General features: G+C 43.5%; 1 protein-coding gene across 1 annotated transcript; it reads left to right on the top strand.

Moving 5' to 3' along the window:
* Positions 1 to 520: 520 nt before the first annotated feature.
* On the top strand, positions 521 to 4,307 carry KRT34 (keratin 34). The gene is made up of 7 exons (XM_077850470.1): positions 521 to 899; positions 1,001 to 1,083; positions 1,614 to 1,770; positions 2,646 to 2,807; positions 2,902 to 3,027; positions 3,152 to 3,372; positions 3,826 to 4,307. Exons 1-7 carry the CDS (start codon positions 552 to 554, stop codon positions 3,908 to 3,910), a joined length of 1,182 nt encoding a protein of 393 aa, XP_077706596.1. The 5' UTR covers positions 521 to 551; the 3' UTR covers positions 3,911 to 4,307.
* Positions 4,308 to 16,871: the final 12,564 nt, after the last annotated feature.

The raw sequence follows: 16,871 nt of genomic DNA, 5'->3' as shown, positions 1-16,871 counted from the left end.
GGAGATGATGCCCACTTCTTAGGGACAACAGAGTGAAGGTGCATTCTCATGGGTTGTGACTTGGTGTGCCCTCTCAGGTGGGCAGAGTCACACCTCTAGGGCCACCTGGGAGACTGTTCACTCCAGACTCTTTCCAGGGAATCTAGTGGCAGAACCTCATGGGTGTGGAGTCCCAAACAACTCCACCCCATGTCCCTCGCTCTCCTCCCCTCTGAGTAATGGGAAGAGCCATTTGGGGTTGTGATGCTCCTGTCTTCTTTGAAGCCATCTGATGAAACTCTGATTTTACCAACCACTAGCACTCAGGAGGAATCTGGTGTGACACAACCTGAATGGAATAATTTTATGGGTTGAGGGGACTCTTTGGAAGCAACTAACTAGCATATTTTGGAGGAAAAAATTAGCTGAAGCATGGGGAAGGGAAACTATGCTGTATGCCAACCCCCACCCACCAATAAGAGTATAAAAGGACTACGGAGGATGGAGAGACTCAAACCTCACCACATCTAGCTATATTAGCTTACCCGCTCTCCATCACCTCTCCCTGCACCATGCCTTACAACTGCTGCCTGCCCAACCTGAGCTGCCGCTCCACCTGCTCCTCCCGGCCCTGCGTGCCCCCCAGCTGCCACACCTGCACCCTGCCTGGGGCCTGCAACATCCCCGCCAATGTGGGCAACTGTGGCTGGTTCTGCGAGGGCTCCTTCAATGGCAGCGAGAAGGAGACCATGCAGTTCCTGAACGACCGCCTGGCCAGCTACCTGGAGAAGGTGCGTCAGCTGGAGCGGGAGAACGCGGAGCTGGAGAGCCGCATCCGGGAGTGGTGCCAGCAGCAGGTGCCTTTCGTGTGTCCCAGCTACCAGTCCTACTTCCGGACCATCGAGGAGCTGCAGCAGAAGGTGAGGGGGTGCCATGTGAGGCTGCAATAGCAGCCTACTGTCCTTGAACAATAAGATGTTCTCAAGTTCAAGTGGCCCTCACAGTAGAATCTTGTTTTCAGATCCTGTGTGCCAAGTCTGAGAACACCAGGCTGGTGGTGCAGATCGACAATGCCAAGTTGGCCTCTGATGACTTCAGAACCAAGTATGTTGAGACTCTCAGGCTAGGTGACATCTAAGATCCCTATGGCTCTTACATGGTTCCCTGTGACTAATACTTCCTGGAAGGGAGGAGGCAGCCATTTCACCCTTTTCATTTTCCTTCTCAAGCCTGGCCTTATATAAAATCATTTTCAAATAAGAATCCAGATTCATATACTTCATGCTCTTCAGTCAATATGGTCTTTCCAGAAGGCCCCCCTAAGCTCCCAAATTCAGAGACTGACATGAACTATTCTTGGGGAATGGATTGGTTCTTTGGGAATGGTGGTATATTAACCAACAAAATTGAGAGGAGAATGAGAGACTCCATTTCATGAATCCCTATGGGCAACTTCTGGTGTTAGGGTGAGTCAGGGGCCTCTCCAGTCTGTGTGGAGCTTTAGAGAGACAGGAAAGAAAAGAAGCAGAAAACTGTATTATCTCAAAGAGATGGAGACCAACCTATCCACACAAAACACAGTACAAGGGGATGGGATTCTTTCCTGCCTCATCCTCCCAACCTAATGTGTGTAGGTACCAAACAGAGCTGAGCTTGAGGCAGCTTGTGGAGTCAGACATCAATGGCCTGCGCCGGATCCTGGATGAGCTGACCCTGTGCAAGTCCGACCTGGAGGCCCAGGTGGAGTCCCTGAGGGAGGAGCTGCTGAGCCTCAAGAGGAACCACGAGGAGGTGAGAGGAAAAGGGGAAAATAAAAGTAATCTTTAGAGCCAAGCCTTTAGCATCGGCAAGTGGGAGGCAATTACCATCAAGCTTCTTGGGCTGGGATCCTTCTCTGAAGAACTCAAGATCAGCCAGAGAATGATCATGGTATAGCCATAGCATGGAATGAGGTGGGGTCCATATTCTCAAGTGGGCTGGTGTTGGAGATGCTGAAGAAGGGCACTCATTTATTGGGCCCTGCTCTCTTCTTGTCACTATTAATTTCTGAATTTGGTGGTAGAGGTGGAGGAAAAAAGAAATAAGACATGCACCCTCTTTTCAATGAGCGCCCAGTCTAGCCTGGGGAGATGGCCACGTAAAGACAATGATATAATACAGGCAGAGGAAAAGAAGTACTATATAAGATGCACAAGCAGTATATTCAGGGAATAATCCAGTCTACCTGGAAAGAGATAAGGAATTCTTCTCAGAGGCATGTCATGGGAAGAAAGAAGATTTCACATTTGTGTGTTTCAATCTGGGGGAAAATGCTGAGCAAAGACACAGAAGTGGTAGAGCAGGTATACTGGGTTTGGCCCATGAGTTGATATGGCTGGGTATGTATTACCTATAGGGATGTGATGGAAAATGAGGTAGGACCTGCACTTGCCAGGGGGTTTGGACTTAGTCTTATTGGAAATGTGAGCTTCTTTCAGGTTTTGGGGAAAGAAATTGATGTGATCCCTTTTTGGGTTTATTCCTACATCATATCTGTGTCAGTCTTGGGGAATGATCAGGATATTCCCTTCAGTGCATTTTTGTCAGGGTTGTACTCACTTTCCTACAGTAGGAAGATAGACAGCAAATTCATTTCTGTGGCTCATTTATTTCTCTTCGTCCATTAGGAAGTCAACACCCTGCGCTGCCAGATTGGAGACCGCCTCAACGTGGAGGTGGATGCTGCCCCCACAGTGGACCTGAACCGTGTGCTCAACGAGACCAGGAGTCAGTATGAGGCCCTGGTGGAGACCAACCGCAGGGACGTGGAGGAATGGTTCACCACCCAGGTGGGCATCTCAGCACGTGGCCACTCAGGACCTTTGGCCCCTCGGGGCCCTTGAGGCAGGGTCTGACCCTGTCCTCTCCCCTGTACTGTTTCAGACTGAGGAGCTGAACAAGCAGGTGGTGTCCAGCTCGGAGCAGCTGCAGTCCTGCCAGGCAGAGATCATCGAGCTGAGACGCACGGTCAATGCCTTGGAGATTGAGCTCCAGGCCCAGCACAACCTGGTGGGTGTTGTTCAGGGTAGTGCCCAGGCTCTCCTGAACCCATGAAGCCTGTGACTTCTCTGAAACCCCATGGAGAAGCCCCCTGGGGAGTGGCTCTGTGACATTCTTTGTCTTCCCCACACAGAGGGACTCCCTGGAGAACACGCTGACAGAGACCGAGGCCCGCTACGGCTCCCAGCTGGCCCAGGTGCAGTACATGATCACCAACGTGGAGTCCCAGCTTGCTGAGATCAGGTGTGACCTGGAGCGGCAGAACCAGGAGTACCAGGTGCTGTTGGACGTCAAGGCCCGGCTGGAGTGTGAGATCAACACATACCGGGGTCTGCTGGAGAGCGAGGACTGCAAGTGAGTGGGAGACAAAGAACTCTGGAAAACATGTGGTGGGACTACAAGACATTGTGGGCATATACAGGTGGTCCACATTTTCAACTCACAAAACAACATGCAATTATAGAAGAGTCCACGAGGTGACAGTTAAGCAGATATTGAAGGTCAAAGATGAAGGGCATACATCCCTGCCTCAGGGAGCTAACGATGGAGAAGTGGTGGTGGAGAGAGTGTTATGACAATAATTTCTGGGTAAGGTGGATTGTGTTGGTTCCATGAAATCTAAGGAGCATATTTTTCAAAAGGACAGTTTTCCACCTTAGCACATGGTATTCTGGGATGGGGAGAAGGATTTGATAACAATAAAATTTGATTCCAACTATCACGAACCACTGAAAATTCATGGGTGGAATTCATAGGGCTCTCTCCACAACCATCCTCAATCCATTCTAAATCTCTGTGTCCTCCCAGGCTCCCCTGCAACCCATGTGCCACCACCAATGCTTGCGGCAATTCCTGTGGGTCCTGTGGCAACTCTCAAACACGTTGCTCTTAAATTAAGAACTTGCATCCTCTTTGAAGACGACAATGAAGCCATTCAGATCAAGCACAGGAAAGGTCCTTGGGTATTGCCTTTGCTGGAGCTCAGCAGTCAATTAGAAACCTAGACATGCCAAATATATTTCTAGACATGGAAATTCTTTCCAGATTCGACAAGAAAAGACACACATCATCAACTTCTAATGTCTGGAAAATCCCTTCCTGTTGAAGTGTGAGTGTCTTTGTTTCTAAAGATGTTCAGCTCCCTGTAATCCAAGCTCCAGGGTCTACTTTTAGGGCATTTCCTGTATGTATTGTGTTTTCTGCTTTTCTAGCTTCTTTGGTATTCTCTGGAATACAAGGAAGCTACTTCATATATTTCCCAATAAACTTTATTTCTCTGGCATAGCAAATTTGTTTCTCATTTATATTTATGCACTGTAAAGTATCTACCGTGGCTGTTTCCTAAAAATACCCCTTTGTTAGGAGGAAATGGGTTAAATGATTGACACCAGCCATTATGTTCCAGGAAAATACTGATGGGGAAGGGAGCCTGTCATCCTAGGAGGCTCCTACCAAGGGGAGACCATGCAGAAACCTGGCCTCCAACACTCATGCCCATCTTGCCTTGGCTGCAATGTCCTTGGCAATACTAAGTGTCACCTCAAACCTCACTGCTGCCTCTCATGTTGACCCTCATCACCAGGGGTTGATTCTCTGCTTCCCTTTCTCCCAAACTGCCTAAAGACTGACTTCTGTAGAAACTACTCCTAAAGAGCAGCTGCCCTCTCCCCTTTCAACTTGTCTTCTATATCTGAATGACCAGTATAGAAGCCTGGCTTTCCCTCAAAATGTACCTTCAATGATTTACATAAATTCACACATTCTGGGTTATTATTTATTTATTTATTATTATTTTTAAATTGGAGTTCAATTTGCCAACATATAACATATGTTGTGCTCATCCCGTCAAGTACCCCCCTCAGTGCCTGTCACCCAGTCACCTCAACCACCCGCCCACCTCCCTTTCCACTACCCCATGTTCATTTCCCAGAGTTAGGAGTCTCTCATTATCTGTCATCCTCACTATTTTATATTATTCAAATGAATGAGACCATATAGTGTTTGTCCTTCTCTGATTGACTTATTTCACTCAGCATAATACCCTCCGGGTGCATACACGTTGAAGCAAATGGTGGATATTTGTCATTTCTAATTGCTGAGTAATATTCCATTGTATACATAGACCACATCTTCTTTATCCATTCATCTTTCGATAGACACTGAGGCTCCTTCCATAGTTTGGCTATTGTGGACATTGCTGCTATAAACATTGGGGTGCAGGTGTCCCGGTGTTTCACTGCATCTGTATCTTTGGGGTAAATCTCCAGCAGTGCAATTGCTGGGTCGTAGGGCAGATCTATTTTTAACTCTTTGAGGAACCTCCACACAGTTTTCCAGAATGGCTGCACCAGTTCACATTCCCACCAACAGTGCAAGAGGGTTCCCCTTTCTCCACATCCTCTCCAACATTTGTGGTTTCCTGCTTTGTTAATTTTCCCCATTCTCACTAGTGTGTGGTGGTATCTCATTGTGGTTTTCATTTGTACTTCCCTGAGGGCCAGTGATGCAGAGCATTTTCTCATGTGCTTGTTGGCCATGTCTATGTCTTTCTCTGTGAGATTTCTGTTCATGTCTTTTTCCCATTTCATGATTGGATTGTTTGATTCTTTGCTGTTGAGTTTAATAAATTCTTTATAGATCTTGGATACTAGCCCTTTATCTGATATGTCATTTGCAAATATCTTCTCCCATTCTGTAGGTTGTCTTTTAGTTTTGTTGACTGTATCCTTTGCTGTGCAAAAGCTTCTTATCTTGATGAAGTCCCACTAGTTCATTTTTGCTTTTGTTTCTCTTGCCTTCATGGATGGATCTTGCAAGAAGTTACTGTGGCCGAGTTCAAAAAGGGTGTTGCCTGTGTTCTCCTCTAGGATTTTGATGGAATCTTGTCTCACATTAAGATCTTTCATCCATTTTGAGTTTATTTTGTGCATGGTGTGAGAATGGTCTAGTTTCATTCTTCAGCATGTGGATGTCCAATTTTCCCAGCACCATTTATTGAAGAGACTGTCTTTCTTCCAGGGGATAGTCTTTCTTGTTTTGTTGAATATTAGTTGACCATAAAGTTGAGGGTCCACTTCTGGATTCTCTAGTCTGTTCCATTGATCTATGTGTCTGTTTTTGTGTCAGTACCACACTGTCTTGATGACCACAGCTTTGTGGGTACAACCTGAAATCTGGCATTGTGATGCCCCCAGCTATGGTTTTCTTTTTTAATATTCCCCTGGCTATTTGGGGTCTTTCTGATTCCACACAAATCTTAAGATAATTTGTTTTAACTCTCTGAAGAAAGTCCATGGCATTTTGATAGGGATTGCATTAAATGTGTAAACTGCCCTGGGTAGCATTGACATTTTCACAATATTAATTCTTCCAATCCATGAGCATGGAATATTTTTCCATCTCTTTGTGTCTTCCTCAATTTTTTTCAGAAGTGTTCTGTAGTTTTTAGGGTAGAGACCCTTTACCTCTTTGGTTAGGTTTATTCCTAGCTACGTTATGCTTTTGGGTGCAATTGTAAATGGAATTGACTCCTTAATTTCTCTTTCTTCAGTCTCATTGTTAGTGTATAGAAATGCCACTGAAATCTGGGCATTGATTTTGTATCCTGCCACACTGCCAAATTGCTGTATGAGTTCTAGCAATCTTGAGGTGGAGTCTTTTGGGTTTTCTATGTAGAGTATCATGTCCTCTGTAAAGAGGGAGAGTTTAACTTCTTTGCCAATTTGAATGCCTTTTATTTCTTTTTGTTGCCTGACTGCTGAGACTAGGACTTCTAGTACTATGTTGAATAGCAATGGTGAGAGTGGACATCCCTGTCTTGTTCCTGATCTTATGGGAAAGGATCCCAGTGTTTCCGCATTGAGAATGATATTTGCTGTGGGCTTTTCATACATGGCTTTTAAGAAGCTGAGGAATGTTCCCTCTATCCCTACACTCTGAAGAGTTTTGATCAGGAATGGATGCTGTATTTTGTCAAATGCTTTCTCTGCATCTATTGAGAGGATCATATGGTTCTTGTTTTTTTCTCTAGTTGATATGATCTATCACATTGATTGCCTTACTGGTGTTGAACCAGCCTTGCATCCTGGGGATAAATCCTAATTGGTCATGGTGAATAATCTTAATGTACTGTTGGATCCTATTGGCTAGTATCTTGTTAAGAATTTTTGCATCCATGTTCATCAGGGATATTGGTCTCTAATTCTCCTTTTTGGTGGGGTTTTTTTCTGGTTTTGGAATTAAGGTGATGCTGGCCTCATAGAATGAGTTTCGAAGTATTCCATCTCTATCTTTCTGAACAGCTTTAGTAGAATAGGTATTGTTTATTCTTCAAACATTTGATAGAATTGCTTGGGAAGCCATCTGGCTCTGGACTTTTGTGTCTTGGGACGTTTTTTGATGACTGCTTCAATTTCCTCCCTGGTTATTGGCCTGTTCAGATTCAGATTTTCTATTTCTTCCTGTTCCAGTTTTGATCGTTTGTGGTTTTCCAGAAATGCATCCATTTCTTCTAGATTGCCTATTTTATTGGCGTATAGTTGCTCATAATATGTTTTAAAATCGTTTGTATTTCCTTGGTATCGGTTGTGGCCTCTCCTTTTTCATTCGTGATCTTATTAATTTGAGTCTTTTCTCTTTTGTTTTTAATAAGGCTGCCTAATGGTTTATCTATCTTATTAATTCTTTCAAAGAACCAACTCCTGGTTTTGTTGATCTGTTCCACAGTTCTTCTGGTCTCTATTTCATTGAGTTCTGCTCGAATCTTTATTAACTCTCTTCTTCTGCTGGGTGTAGATTTTATTTGCTGTTCTTTTTCCAGTTCCTTTAGGTGCAAGGTTAGCTCTTGTATTTCAGTTTTGTATTTCAGTTCTTTCCAGTTTTTTGAGGGATGCTTGTATTGCAATGTATTTCCCTCTCAAGACTGCTTTTGCTGTATCTCAAGGATTTTGAATGGTTGTATCTTCATTCTCATTACTTTCCATGAATCATTTTAATTCTTCTGTGATTTCCTGGTTGACCCTTTCATCTTTTAGCAGGGTGGTCTTTAAACTCCATGTGTTTGAATTTCTTCTAAATTTCTTCTTGTGATTTAGTTCTAGTTTCAAAGCATTATGGTCTGAAAATATGCAGGGGACAATCCCAGTCTTTTGATATCTGTTAAGACCTGATTTGTGACCTAGTATATGGTTATTCTAGAGAAAGTTCCATGAACACTTGAGAAGAATGTGTATTCAGTTGCGCTTGGACATGAAGTTCTGTAAATATCTGTGAAGTACATCTGGTCCAGAGTATCATTTAAAGCTCTTGTTTCTTTGGAGATATTGTGCTTAGAATATCTGTCATTTGCAGAAAGTGCCGTGTTGAAGTCTCCCAGGATTAGTGTATTATTATCTAAGTATGTCTTAACTTTGATTATTAATAGATTGATATACTTGGCAGCTCCCACATTAAGGGCATAAATATTCACGATTGTTAGGTCCTCTTGTTGGATAGATCCTTTAAGTATGATATAATGTCTTTCTTCATCTCTTACAACAGTCTTTGGGATAAACTTTAATTTATCTGATATGAGGATGGCTACCCCTGCTTTCTCTCGAGGACCATTTTAAAAAAGATTTTATTTATTCATTCATGAGAGACACAGAGAGAGTGAGAGAGAGGCAGAGACACAGGCAGAGGGAGAAGCATGCTCCATGCATGGAGCCTGACATGGGACTCGATCCCGGGTCTCCAGGATCAGGCTCTGGACCTAAGGCAGTATTAAATGCTGAGCCACCCAGGCTGCCCTTGAGGACCATGTGAATGGTAAATGGTTCTCCAACCTCTTATTTTAAGGCTGTAGGTGTTCTTAGGTCTAAAATGAGTCTTGTAGATAGAAAATAGATGGGTCTTGCTTTTTTATCCAGTCTGAAACCCTGCACCTTTTGACAGTATCATTAAGCCTATTTATATTCAGAGTTACTATTGAAAGATATTAATTTAATGTCATCATAATACCTATTCAGTCCCTGTTTTTGTGGATTGTTTCTTTGGACTTCCTCTTTCTTTTACAGAGTTCCCCTTTATATTTCTTGCAGAGCTGGTGTGGTGGTCACATATTCTATCAGTTTCTGCCTATCTTTATCGCTCCTTCTATTCTGAATGAGAGCCTTGCTGGATAGAGTATTCCTGGCTGCATGTTCTTCTCATTTAGGACCCGGAATATATCCTGCCAGCCCTTTCTTGCTGCTAGGTCTCTGTAGAGAGGTCTTCTGTTAATCTAATATTTTTCCCCATATAAGTTAGGGATCTCTTGTCTCTTGCTGCTTTAAGGATCTTCTCTTTATCTTTGGAATTTGCAAGTTTCACTGTTAAATGTCAGGGTGTTGAATGGTTTTTATTGATTTTAGGGGGGATCTCTCTATCTCCTGGATCTGAATGCCTGTTTCCCTCCCCAAATTAGGAAAGCTGTCAGCTATCATTTGTTCAAATACACTTTCTGATCTTCTGTCCCTTTTGGCATCCTCTGGAACCCCAATTAAACATAGATTTTTCCTTCTGAGGCTGTCATTTATTTTCCTTAACCTTTACTCATGATCTTTTAATTGTTTTTCTCTTTTTTCCTCAGCTTCCTTCCTTGCCATCAACTTTTCTTCTATGTCATGAGTTTTTCTACCTCATTAACTCTCATCATTAGGACCTCCAGTTTGGATTGCATCTCATTTATTTGGTTTTTAATTTCAGCCTGCTTAGATCTAAATTCTGCAGTCATGAAGTCTCTTGAATCCTTTATGCTTTTTTCCAGAGCCACCAGTAGGTTTATAATTGTGCTTCTGAATTGGCTTTATGACATCGAATTGTAATCCAAATTCTGTAACTCTATGGGAGAGAGTACTATTTCTGATTCTTTCTTTTGTGATGAGTTCTTATTTCTAGTTATTTTGCTCAGTGCAGAGTGGCTAAAAACAAGTTGTGCTGGAAGAAGGAAGGAAAAAAAGAGAAAGAAAAAGGGGGGAAGTAACAAAAAACAAAAGCAAAACAAAACAAAAACAAAAACAAAAGGAAAAACAAGGAGGGGTATCCTCTGATTCTATATACAGTAAGTCCCTCTACTTCCCCTGGAGCTTTCCAGAGCTGCTCGGTCAAGAATTTGCTTTTCCCCTGTCCTTCCAGCTGGTCTTCTGCGGGAGGGCCTGGGGTGCTGATTCTCAGGTGTGTGCACCTGGGGGAGCTGCCCTGCCCCCTGCCAGGTGCTCGGCTCAGTGGAAGCTCTTTATCCTGTGAGGCCCCTGGTCCCTGGCAGCCCCTGGTCCCTGGCGGCCCCGCTCCATCCCGGGCACAAGGTGACACGGGGAGGAACAACAAAACTGGCAGCGGCCAGTTCTGCAGCCCTGGAGTCAGCTCCCACAGTAACTACCACAGTCTCCCAGTCTTCACCGGCCTGGATGCTCCGGGGGCTGGGGGCACTGATCTGCACGGGGCTGGACCGCCCAGCAGCAGAGGGTCCTCTCTGTCCTGTGCCTTCCCCACCTCCGCCTGTCCCAAGGGGAGCAACAGATCCTGGGCTATGTCCTCCGGCGCCCTGGTCTCGAGGGCCTGTGCGGCTGGAATGGCGCTCCCAGGGTGCGCAGCCCCCTCTGTGCGGTGCCTCTGCCTGAGCCGCGGCCAGAGCTGCTCCCGAGGTCCCACCGGGCGCCCTCCAGCCCTTTACGGTGTTTGGTCCGTGGTGTGTGGCTCGCTCTCCCCGGGGCGCACCTCCTCTGTTAATGACCTCAGGAACCTGGGGGCTCCACTGCTCCTCCTGGGATCCTGCCCGAGTTCCCTGCGAGTGCCTTTCCATCTGGGAAGATTTTTAAATCTTCCTACATCTCCGGGACTGGGCTTTCCTGTCCTGGAGGCTCTCACCCCTGCCTTAGCCTGGCTTCTCGCGCCCCCCACCCCCGCCACTGGATTATTTTTTATTTAATTTTTTCCCATCTTCTTACCTTGGTAGAAGCCCGAACTCTTCTCACTGTAGCGTTCCAGCTGTTCTCTCTTTAAATCTCAGGGCAAATTAGTAGGTTTTCAGGATGATTTGAAAGTTATCTAGGTAAGTTTGTGGGGACAAGTGACTTGGGGAACCTACTCTTCTGCCATCTTGCCCCCCCCCCCCATTATGGGTTATAACTCTTTTTTATCTCCTATTACAGGTTCCCCAGCTCCCAATTAACCTGACTTCCCCTTTTTGTCCCAACTGGGGGATAGGCCTAGATCCTCTGCCATGTTTCTTTTTCTCCATCCCTGTTCAGGGAGGACTAGCTCCTCTATGCTGACCACCCCTGAAGTTCTCATTTTAGCTCAAGTCCTGGGTCTTCAGTTGCACATAAGACAGTTTGACTTGGTATTAGGTTGCCACATTACATTTAATTGGACTCCAACTTATCTTTGTCATTCTTGTTACCCGCTTGTTATCCCCAACACTTTGTAATCCAAAGACCCTTTAAATGAAGGCAAGCACCTCTCCCCACCTCCCTCTTTTCAAGTTCGCTCTTTCCTTTAGGTCTTTGCTCCTATTTATAATGTTCTTCTATAACTAACTTCTATATCACTTTATTTTCTATAATTTCAAGAAAGGCCAGTGTTCATTGTCTCCTCCAACAGACATTAATCCTATTCCCTACTTGACTCATATCTAAATTATTAAAGCTCTCAATTTAATCAGCCACCATCTCAATTTTTCATTTGATTTGACACTATTTAACCTACACAACTGCAATCAACCATCTTCTGTGTGTGTCAATACTGTGTAGATGCTGAGAGCACATGGATAAGTGAGCCCCAGGCCTGGCCAACAGCATGTTCACAATCTAGAGTGAACAAGACAAGGAAACAACCCTCATACAGACAAACAGCAGTGTGGCTCAAGAAGGGTATAAATGAAGAATGATGAATTTCTGAAGTGTGAGAGAAAGACTATACTTTCAGGGATCATTTCTATAGTTTGAAGTGTGAAAGAGTGGTAAGAAAAGGCTTTATGAGGAGGTAGCCCTCATTCAGGGCTTTGAAAACCTAAACATTCCATTCATATACATATTGTCTGCCTATCCTTCAAGAGAGATTGTATCTTTATCCAATTAAAGCCTAGTGTAAACCATAGAATACAGTAAGTGGAATAAAGGAACAGTAATGCTAATAAGTATTCATGAGGTTATTAAAACTTGTTCCAACTTCAATCAATGATTACTACATGATATTAGCATAATTCTGAAATAAAGTTTGATGAGCTGTGTTTAGACAGATGAATGTGTGCAGGTCTGACAAGAGGGAAAGTTTCTCCAAAAATGAGCTTTGCCTGGCAAGGAAATGAGGAAGCAGGATGTGTAACTAGAGCTTAACAGAAAAGTTTGTAGCTGGAGCAAAGCATTTCCCACAGAAATGGTGGAAGATGAAACTGCAAAGTAGTCATAGAGGACCATATCTGGGTGGTGCTTTTCATGGTTATCTGCGAGATTTGCTTGTAAGGAAGTTTGGCATATGATTTGTCGAGCAGCTATGTATAGGCTGGGTTGTGATGGGTCCTAGAAATTGGTGGGGTTGGATGGGAAAGAAGGAAGAACAGTTGGGAGGCTGATGAGAGACAATAGGACTGACTGAGATGGGGGGAGAGTGGAGGGCCCAGGGAGGGGTAGATTTCAGCCCAGGATGTGGAAACTGATTAGAAATAGAGGAACAATGGAGAGAGAAGGAAAGAAACTAGTACTGATTGAATACCTACTTTTTAGGTCAACATGAAAGATGTTTTTGAGCCTGAGAAGTGAAACACCAGTGGGGCTCCAGTGGAGAGAGCTAGAAGAGAATGACTGGATTTGAGAGAGATGTCAGGGAGTTACCTAAGCAGAGATGATCCATTAGAGCTGTAGGAGTTGTTAAGACTGTCAAGAGGGATGATGTTAGACTAGGGATAACCTTGGGAACCACTGGGAGAAATGACAGAGCCTTAGCCTCTCCAAAGTCCCTGACATGAGGTGCCTTCTTGGTTTGGCCCAGTCCTTAAGGAGAGAGGTGATACCTTGTTACGAGCAGTTGGAGTGGGAAGCAGCTGAAGCAATACAGAAGTCAAAATAAGTTGAGGTTTTGATGAAGGGCTAGTCAATGGCATCCTTCTCATGAATCCTCATTAGTGTTACTGTTCCTTATTTATTCCATTTACAGTATTCTATGGTTTACACTAGGCTTTAATTAGGTGAAGATACTGTCTCTCTTGAAGGGCCAGGAAAATTGAGGATTCAGAAAAGTCAGTGGGCATAGCAATAAGGAGATCCCTGGTGACCACAGAGAGGGCAGAGTCTGTGAGATGCTGGGGGAAGAAACCATATTTCAATGGCTCTTTCACATCTGTTTCAAATAACCAACTTGATAGTAAACTTAGTGCACAGTTCAACACAACATATTCATACTAAACATGAAGCTTAATTTGCTTTATCCTCTGTGTAACTCTTTAAAATGTTTTGGCATCTGTTCTTCCCTTTGATCTGTGAAGCAGTCGCATAAACAGGTTTTCATCCTTCTTCTGAGTGGTTCCCAAATCCAGTCTTCCCAGAAGACTAGGACTATTAAATTACATTGTCTTGGATTGTTTCATGTTCTTCTTGACTCCTCTATTCTAGATTGGATAGAGTTAAAAACATACTGATACACTTTGCATTTTTCTGGTTTGGCTTGGTTCCTAAAGACTTCCAAGCTTCCTATTGGGAGTTGAAGACCGAATATAAGAGAAACAATGACAGCTCTGGAGAGGATTTGCGTACTGGGCTCTGAATTCTATTTTAGGGTGCTGTACTTCTCTTTGCCCAGCCAACATTACTACTGACCTGGCTTATTCTTCATGTACTCCCCTGCTTGTCCCTCACTGGAAATGTTGTTTGAGCATATTCCCAAAGCCAATCTTGTTGTTTTAGTTCCTGGATCACTATCATAATTTATCCCCTCAATGTGATAAGACTGAGTGATTGACAAATTTGCAACAGACACCTTTAGGGAACAGTCTATGGAAGCTTTATATCTTATTCTTATAAGTAGTTCTAACTAGGGCTGGCCCAGCAGGATAGGCTAGTGTTGGCATAAAACAGTGTTTTTGCTTTTTAAATTCTCCAGTGGGACACTCTTCATCTCTTTCAGGCAATCATCTGTATCTTGGTCTGTGTGTGCCCAGTGACAGCACTCCTGGCCTCCCGTTGCCATTCGTCTACATTAAAATAGAATAAATCCGTAAGTGGCCCAATATGTTACTTTGCATTTTCCAAAGAATGCAAAATACATTTCTCATGGTGAGAACTTTAAGTTCCAGTACCTGGCCATCAAAGAAGACAGTTTTCGAAAAGAATGGGGAGACTTCCTAATACCTTTAAAGTCCTGCCATGGGGAGGATAGTCTTGGTAGGTCTGCTCTGATTCCACTCTGTGGTTAAGTGTCACTTGATAAGTTTGCATGTGATCTCTCCCACAGAAATAGCCTTGGCTTCCATAATAAATAGTATCTTTAAAACTCAACTGCAATTTTCTCACATCTGGTGACCAGAAGCCTTACCACGGCGTCTGCCACAATTACATGGGCAGGTATAATAAAATCTTTTTGTTTGTTAGGATTTGATTTGCTCATCATTTTTATTGAAGGGTCATTGACTAGAGACAATGGCATTGCTTATGTAAAGGTAAGGATTCACGGCCCACAGTAAGTGGAATAAATAAAAAGCAACTGCCTTCTGTAATTCCTGGGAAATGACTTGAAACTTGGCTCTTTTCTCAATAAATCCAAATCCTCTCAGTTATTTTAATCTAATGACCATGCAGCTATGCAACAATCATGATTATTTCTACTCCAGAAGTGGGAGTAGTAATGTTTTCTAAACTCTGACCTCCACTTTTGAAGATACAAGGATACTTACCTCTGGATCATTTTGCTCTGAGGTGGAAGCTGCTGTAATGGTTTAGGGATCCCCATGGGCATTTTTGCCAATCTACAACATAGCGTTCCTTTCTTATTCTTTAAAAACTACCATTGTCTAGATTTTTCTCTTTTGAAATTTGGGGCATAGAAGAAGGGGGGGGTGGAAACAGAAAAGCTAATGAATCTATCTATTTGCTTTATGTTATTTGATCTGATCCAATAGGGCTTCAGTTTGGAATAATTTTAAATAAGCACACCCATTCCATATCTCTCTAAAGGTGGAAATTCAGGAAGAAGGGGCAGAGAGTTGTGGATTGTGAATGTGGTTAAGGATGGCAGTGCCTTCAAAGAATTACATTCTGGGAGATCACACATTTGCTCCAAATCTGCTATATTTTATGGAAGCATATTTGAAGCTCCACATTGGAAATGACTTTCAGAATCACCCAAGAAAATATACATTATTATTTTATAGTCACAATGTGTTTCTGACCCATTAAAGATGCTACTTTGGTTGTTTATCCCACTCACTAGACTTGGTTCCAAATGATATCTGGCTGGTTTCAAAAATAAACACACCTTCAGAAGATGAAGATTTGCTTTCAATGTGGAAGTGGATAATCAAAAAAAAAAAAAAAAGTATCCCAGACTGTGAGGCCAACTTTGTAGAAGGGGTGATCTGAGTGGTGGGTATACAGGAGGAATTAGTAAGTAGCTTCCAAAAGGAACTGCTTTAAGGAGTGTCTGTCCTGTTTTGAGCAGTGATAGATTAAACATAAAATCCTCATAGTTTGTATCTTCATCTGGAATAGCACAAGGGCAGAACATTTGTTTGCCAAGATGTATTGATGATCACAAGATGCTATTAAACATGTTGTGATGTGGTGTTTTTTCAGGATTACATCCTTTGGAGAACTGGGCTCAGATGTTTCTATATCAAATCAGGGGTTTCCTTTTTTCAAGCTTTTAGCAAGTATTATACTTACTCAGTAGACTTCCTTCCATTAGAATAGAAATTACCTTTGGATAGAGAACAGGCTTTTGTTTTGTGGCCCACTCTAATTTAGGAGGGGATACTGTCTAGTAGTGATTGAGCTTCATTGAACTCAATCTATGTATGCACTATCACATCTCAGTGTGAGGAGATTGGAAGTCAGTTGGTGTGATGGAGAGAGCATGGCTGTTGGAATCAGAGAGATTTGGGTTTGAATGCTGGATTACCACATAGGAGCTCTGGGACCACAGGCCGCCTCTCAGAGACTTGGTGTTCTCATCTACAAACCCTATAGGGGGTTTGTGTGCTTTGAACAGTGGGTGCTCAATGATCAGCCATTCTGATAGCATTCATGTTGTGTGTAAGCATACAGTACAGTCTTCATGCAGGGTGGGTTCTCCCAAGTTGTTAGTTTCCTAAATTTTCTATGAACATTGAGTAAGAGTAGAAATGGAGCCTGGTGTGGGCAGGGAGGCTTCCAACAGCCCTGTAAGGAGAGAGGAGAATTGCCTCTATCTTGCTTGGATGGAAGGGTAAAAGGCTGTTGAACAGGATGGCCTCGTGGGTTGCTCTGATCTCAGCTTCCAGGATTCTCTATCAAACAGTCTAGTCTCTGGGTGGGCTCTCTTAAATGGCTTTTCTCACAGAATCCTCACTGAACAGGAGTTGGGTAAGACACAGATGTTTCTTCCTTTAGGAGAAAGAGGCATAGACATGCCCCTCTCTGGGGGGCAGGGTACAGCTGTCACTCTAACTCAACACCCTGTGAACAATCGATGCTGTTGGCAAGGTAATGGGTTGGTCACTTTGAAGGTCTTACTTAACTAACCAGCATAATTGGTGAGGAGTCCTGACTTAGCAGGAAGCCAGAATAAAGCATTTTATGAGGTAAAGGACTCGCGTGAGGTGGCTAAATAACAAATGGGAAAATTGGCAAATACGGTAAAAGGGGGTA

This window comes from Canis aureus, chromosome 16, assembly GCF_053574225.1.
Source record: "Canis aureus isolate CA01 chromosome 16, VMU_Caureus_v.1.0, whole genome shotgun sequence".
Taxonomy (NCBI): domain Eukaryota; kingdom Metazoa; phylum Chordata; class Mammalia; order Carnivora; family Canidae; genus Canis; species Canis aureus.
The sequence above is the reverse complement of the archived record's forward strand: the minus strand, read 5'-3'. Positions and strand labels throughout refer to the sequence as shown.

Bases quoted from the DNA above. Each gene is read 5' to 3' on its own strand.
- KRT34 (XM_077850470.1), top strand. From the start codon at position 552: ATGCCTTACAACTGCTGCCTGCCCAACCTGAGCTGCCGCTCCACCTGC. The intron at 2,808-2,901 runs GTGGGCATCTCA...GTACTGTTTCAG, and splicing joins AGGAATGGTTCACCACCCAG to ACTGAGGAGCTGAACAAGCA. The intron at 3,028-3,151 runs GTGGGTGTTGTT...TTCCCCACACAG, and splicing joins TCCAGGCCCAGCACAACCTG to AGGGACTCCCTGGAGAACAC.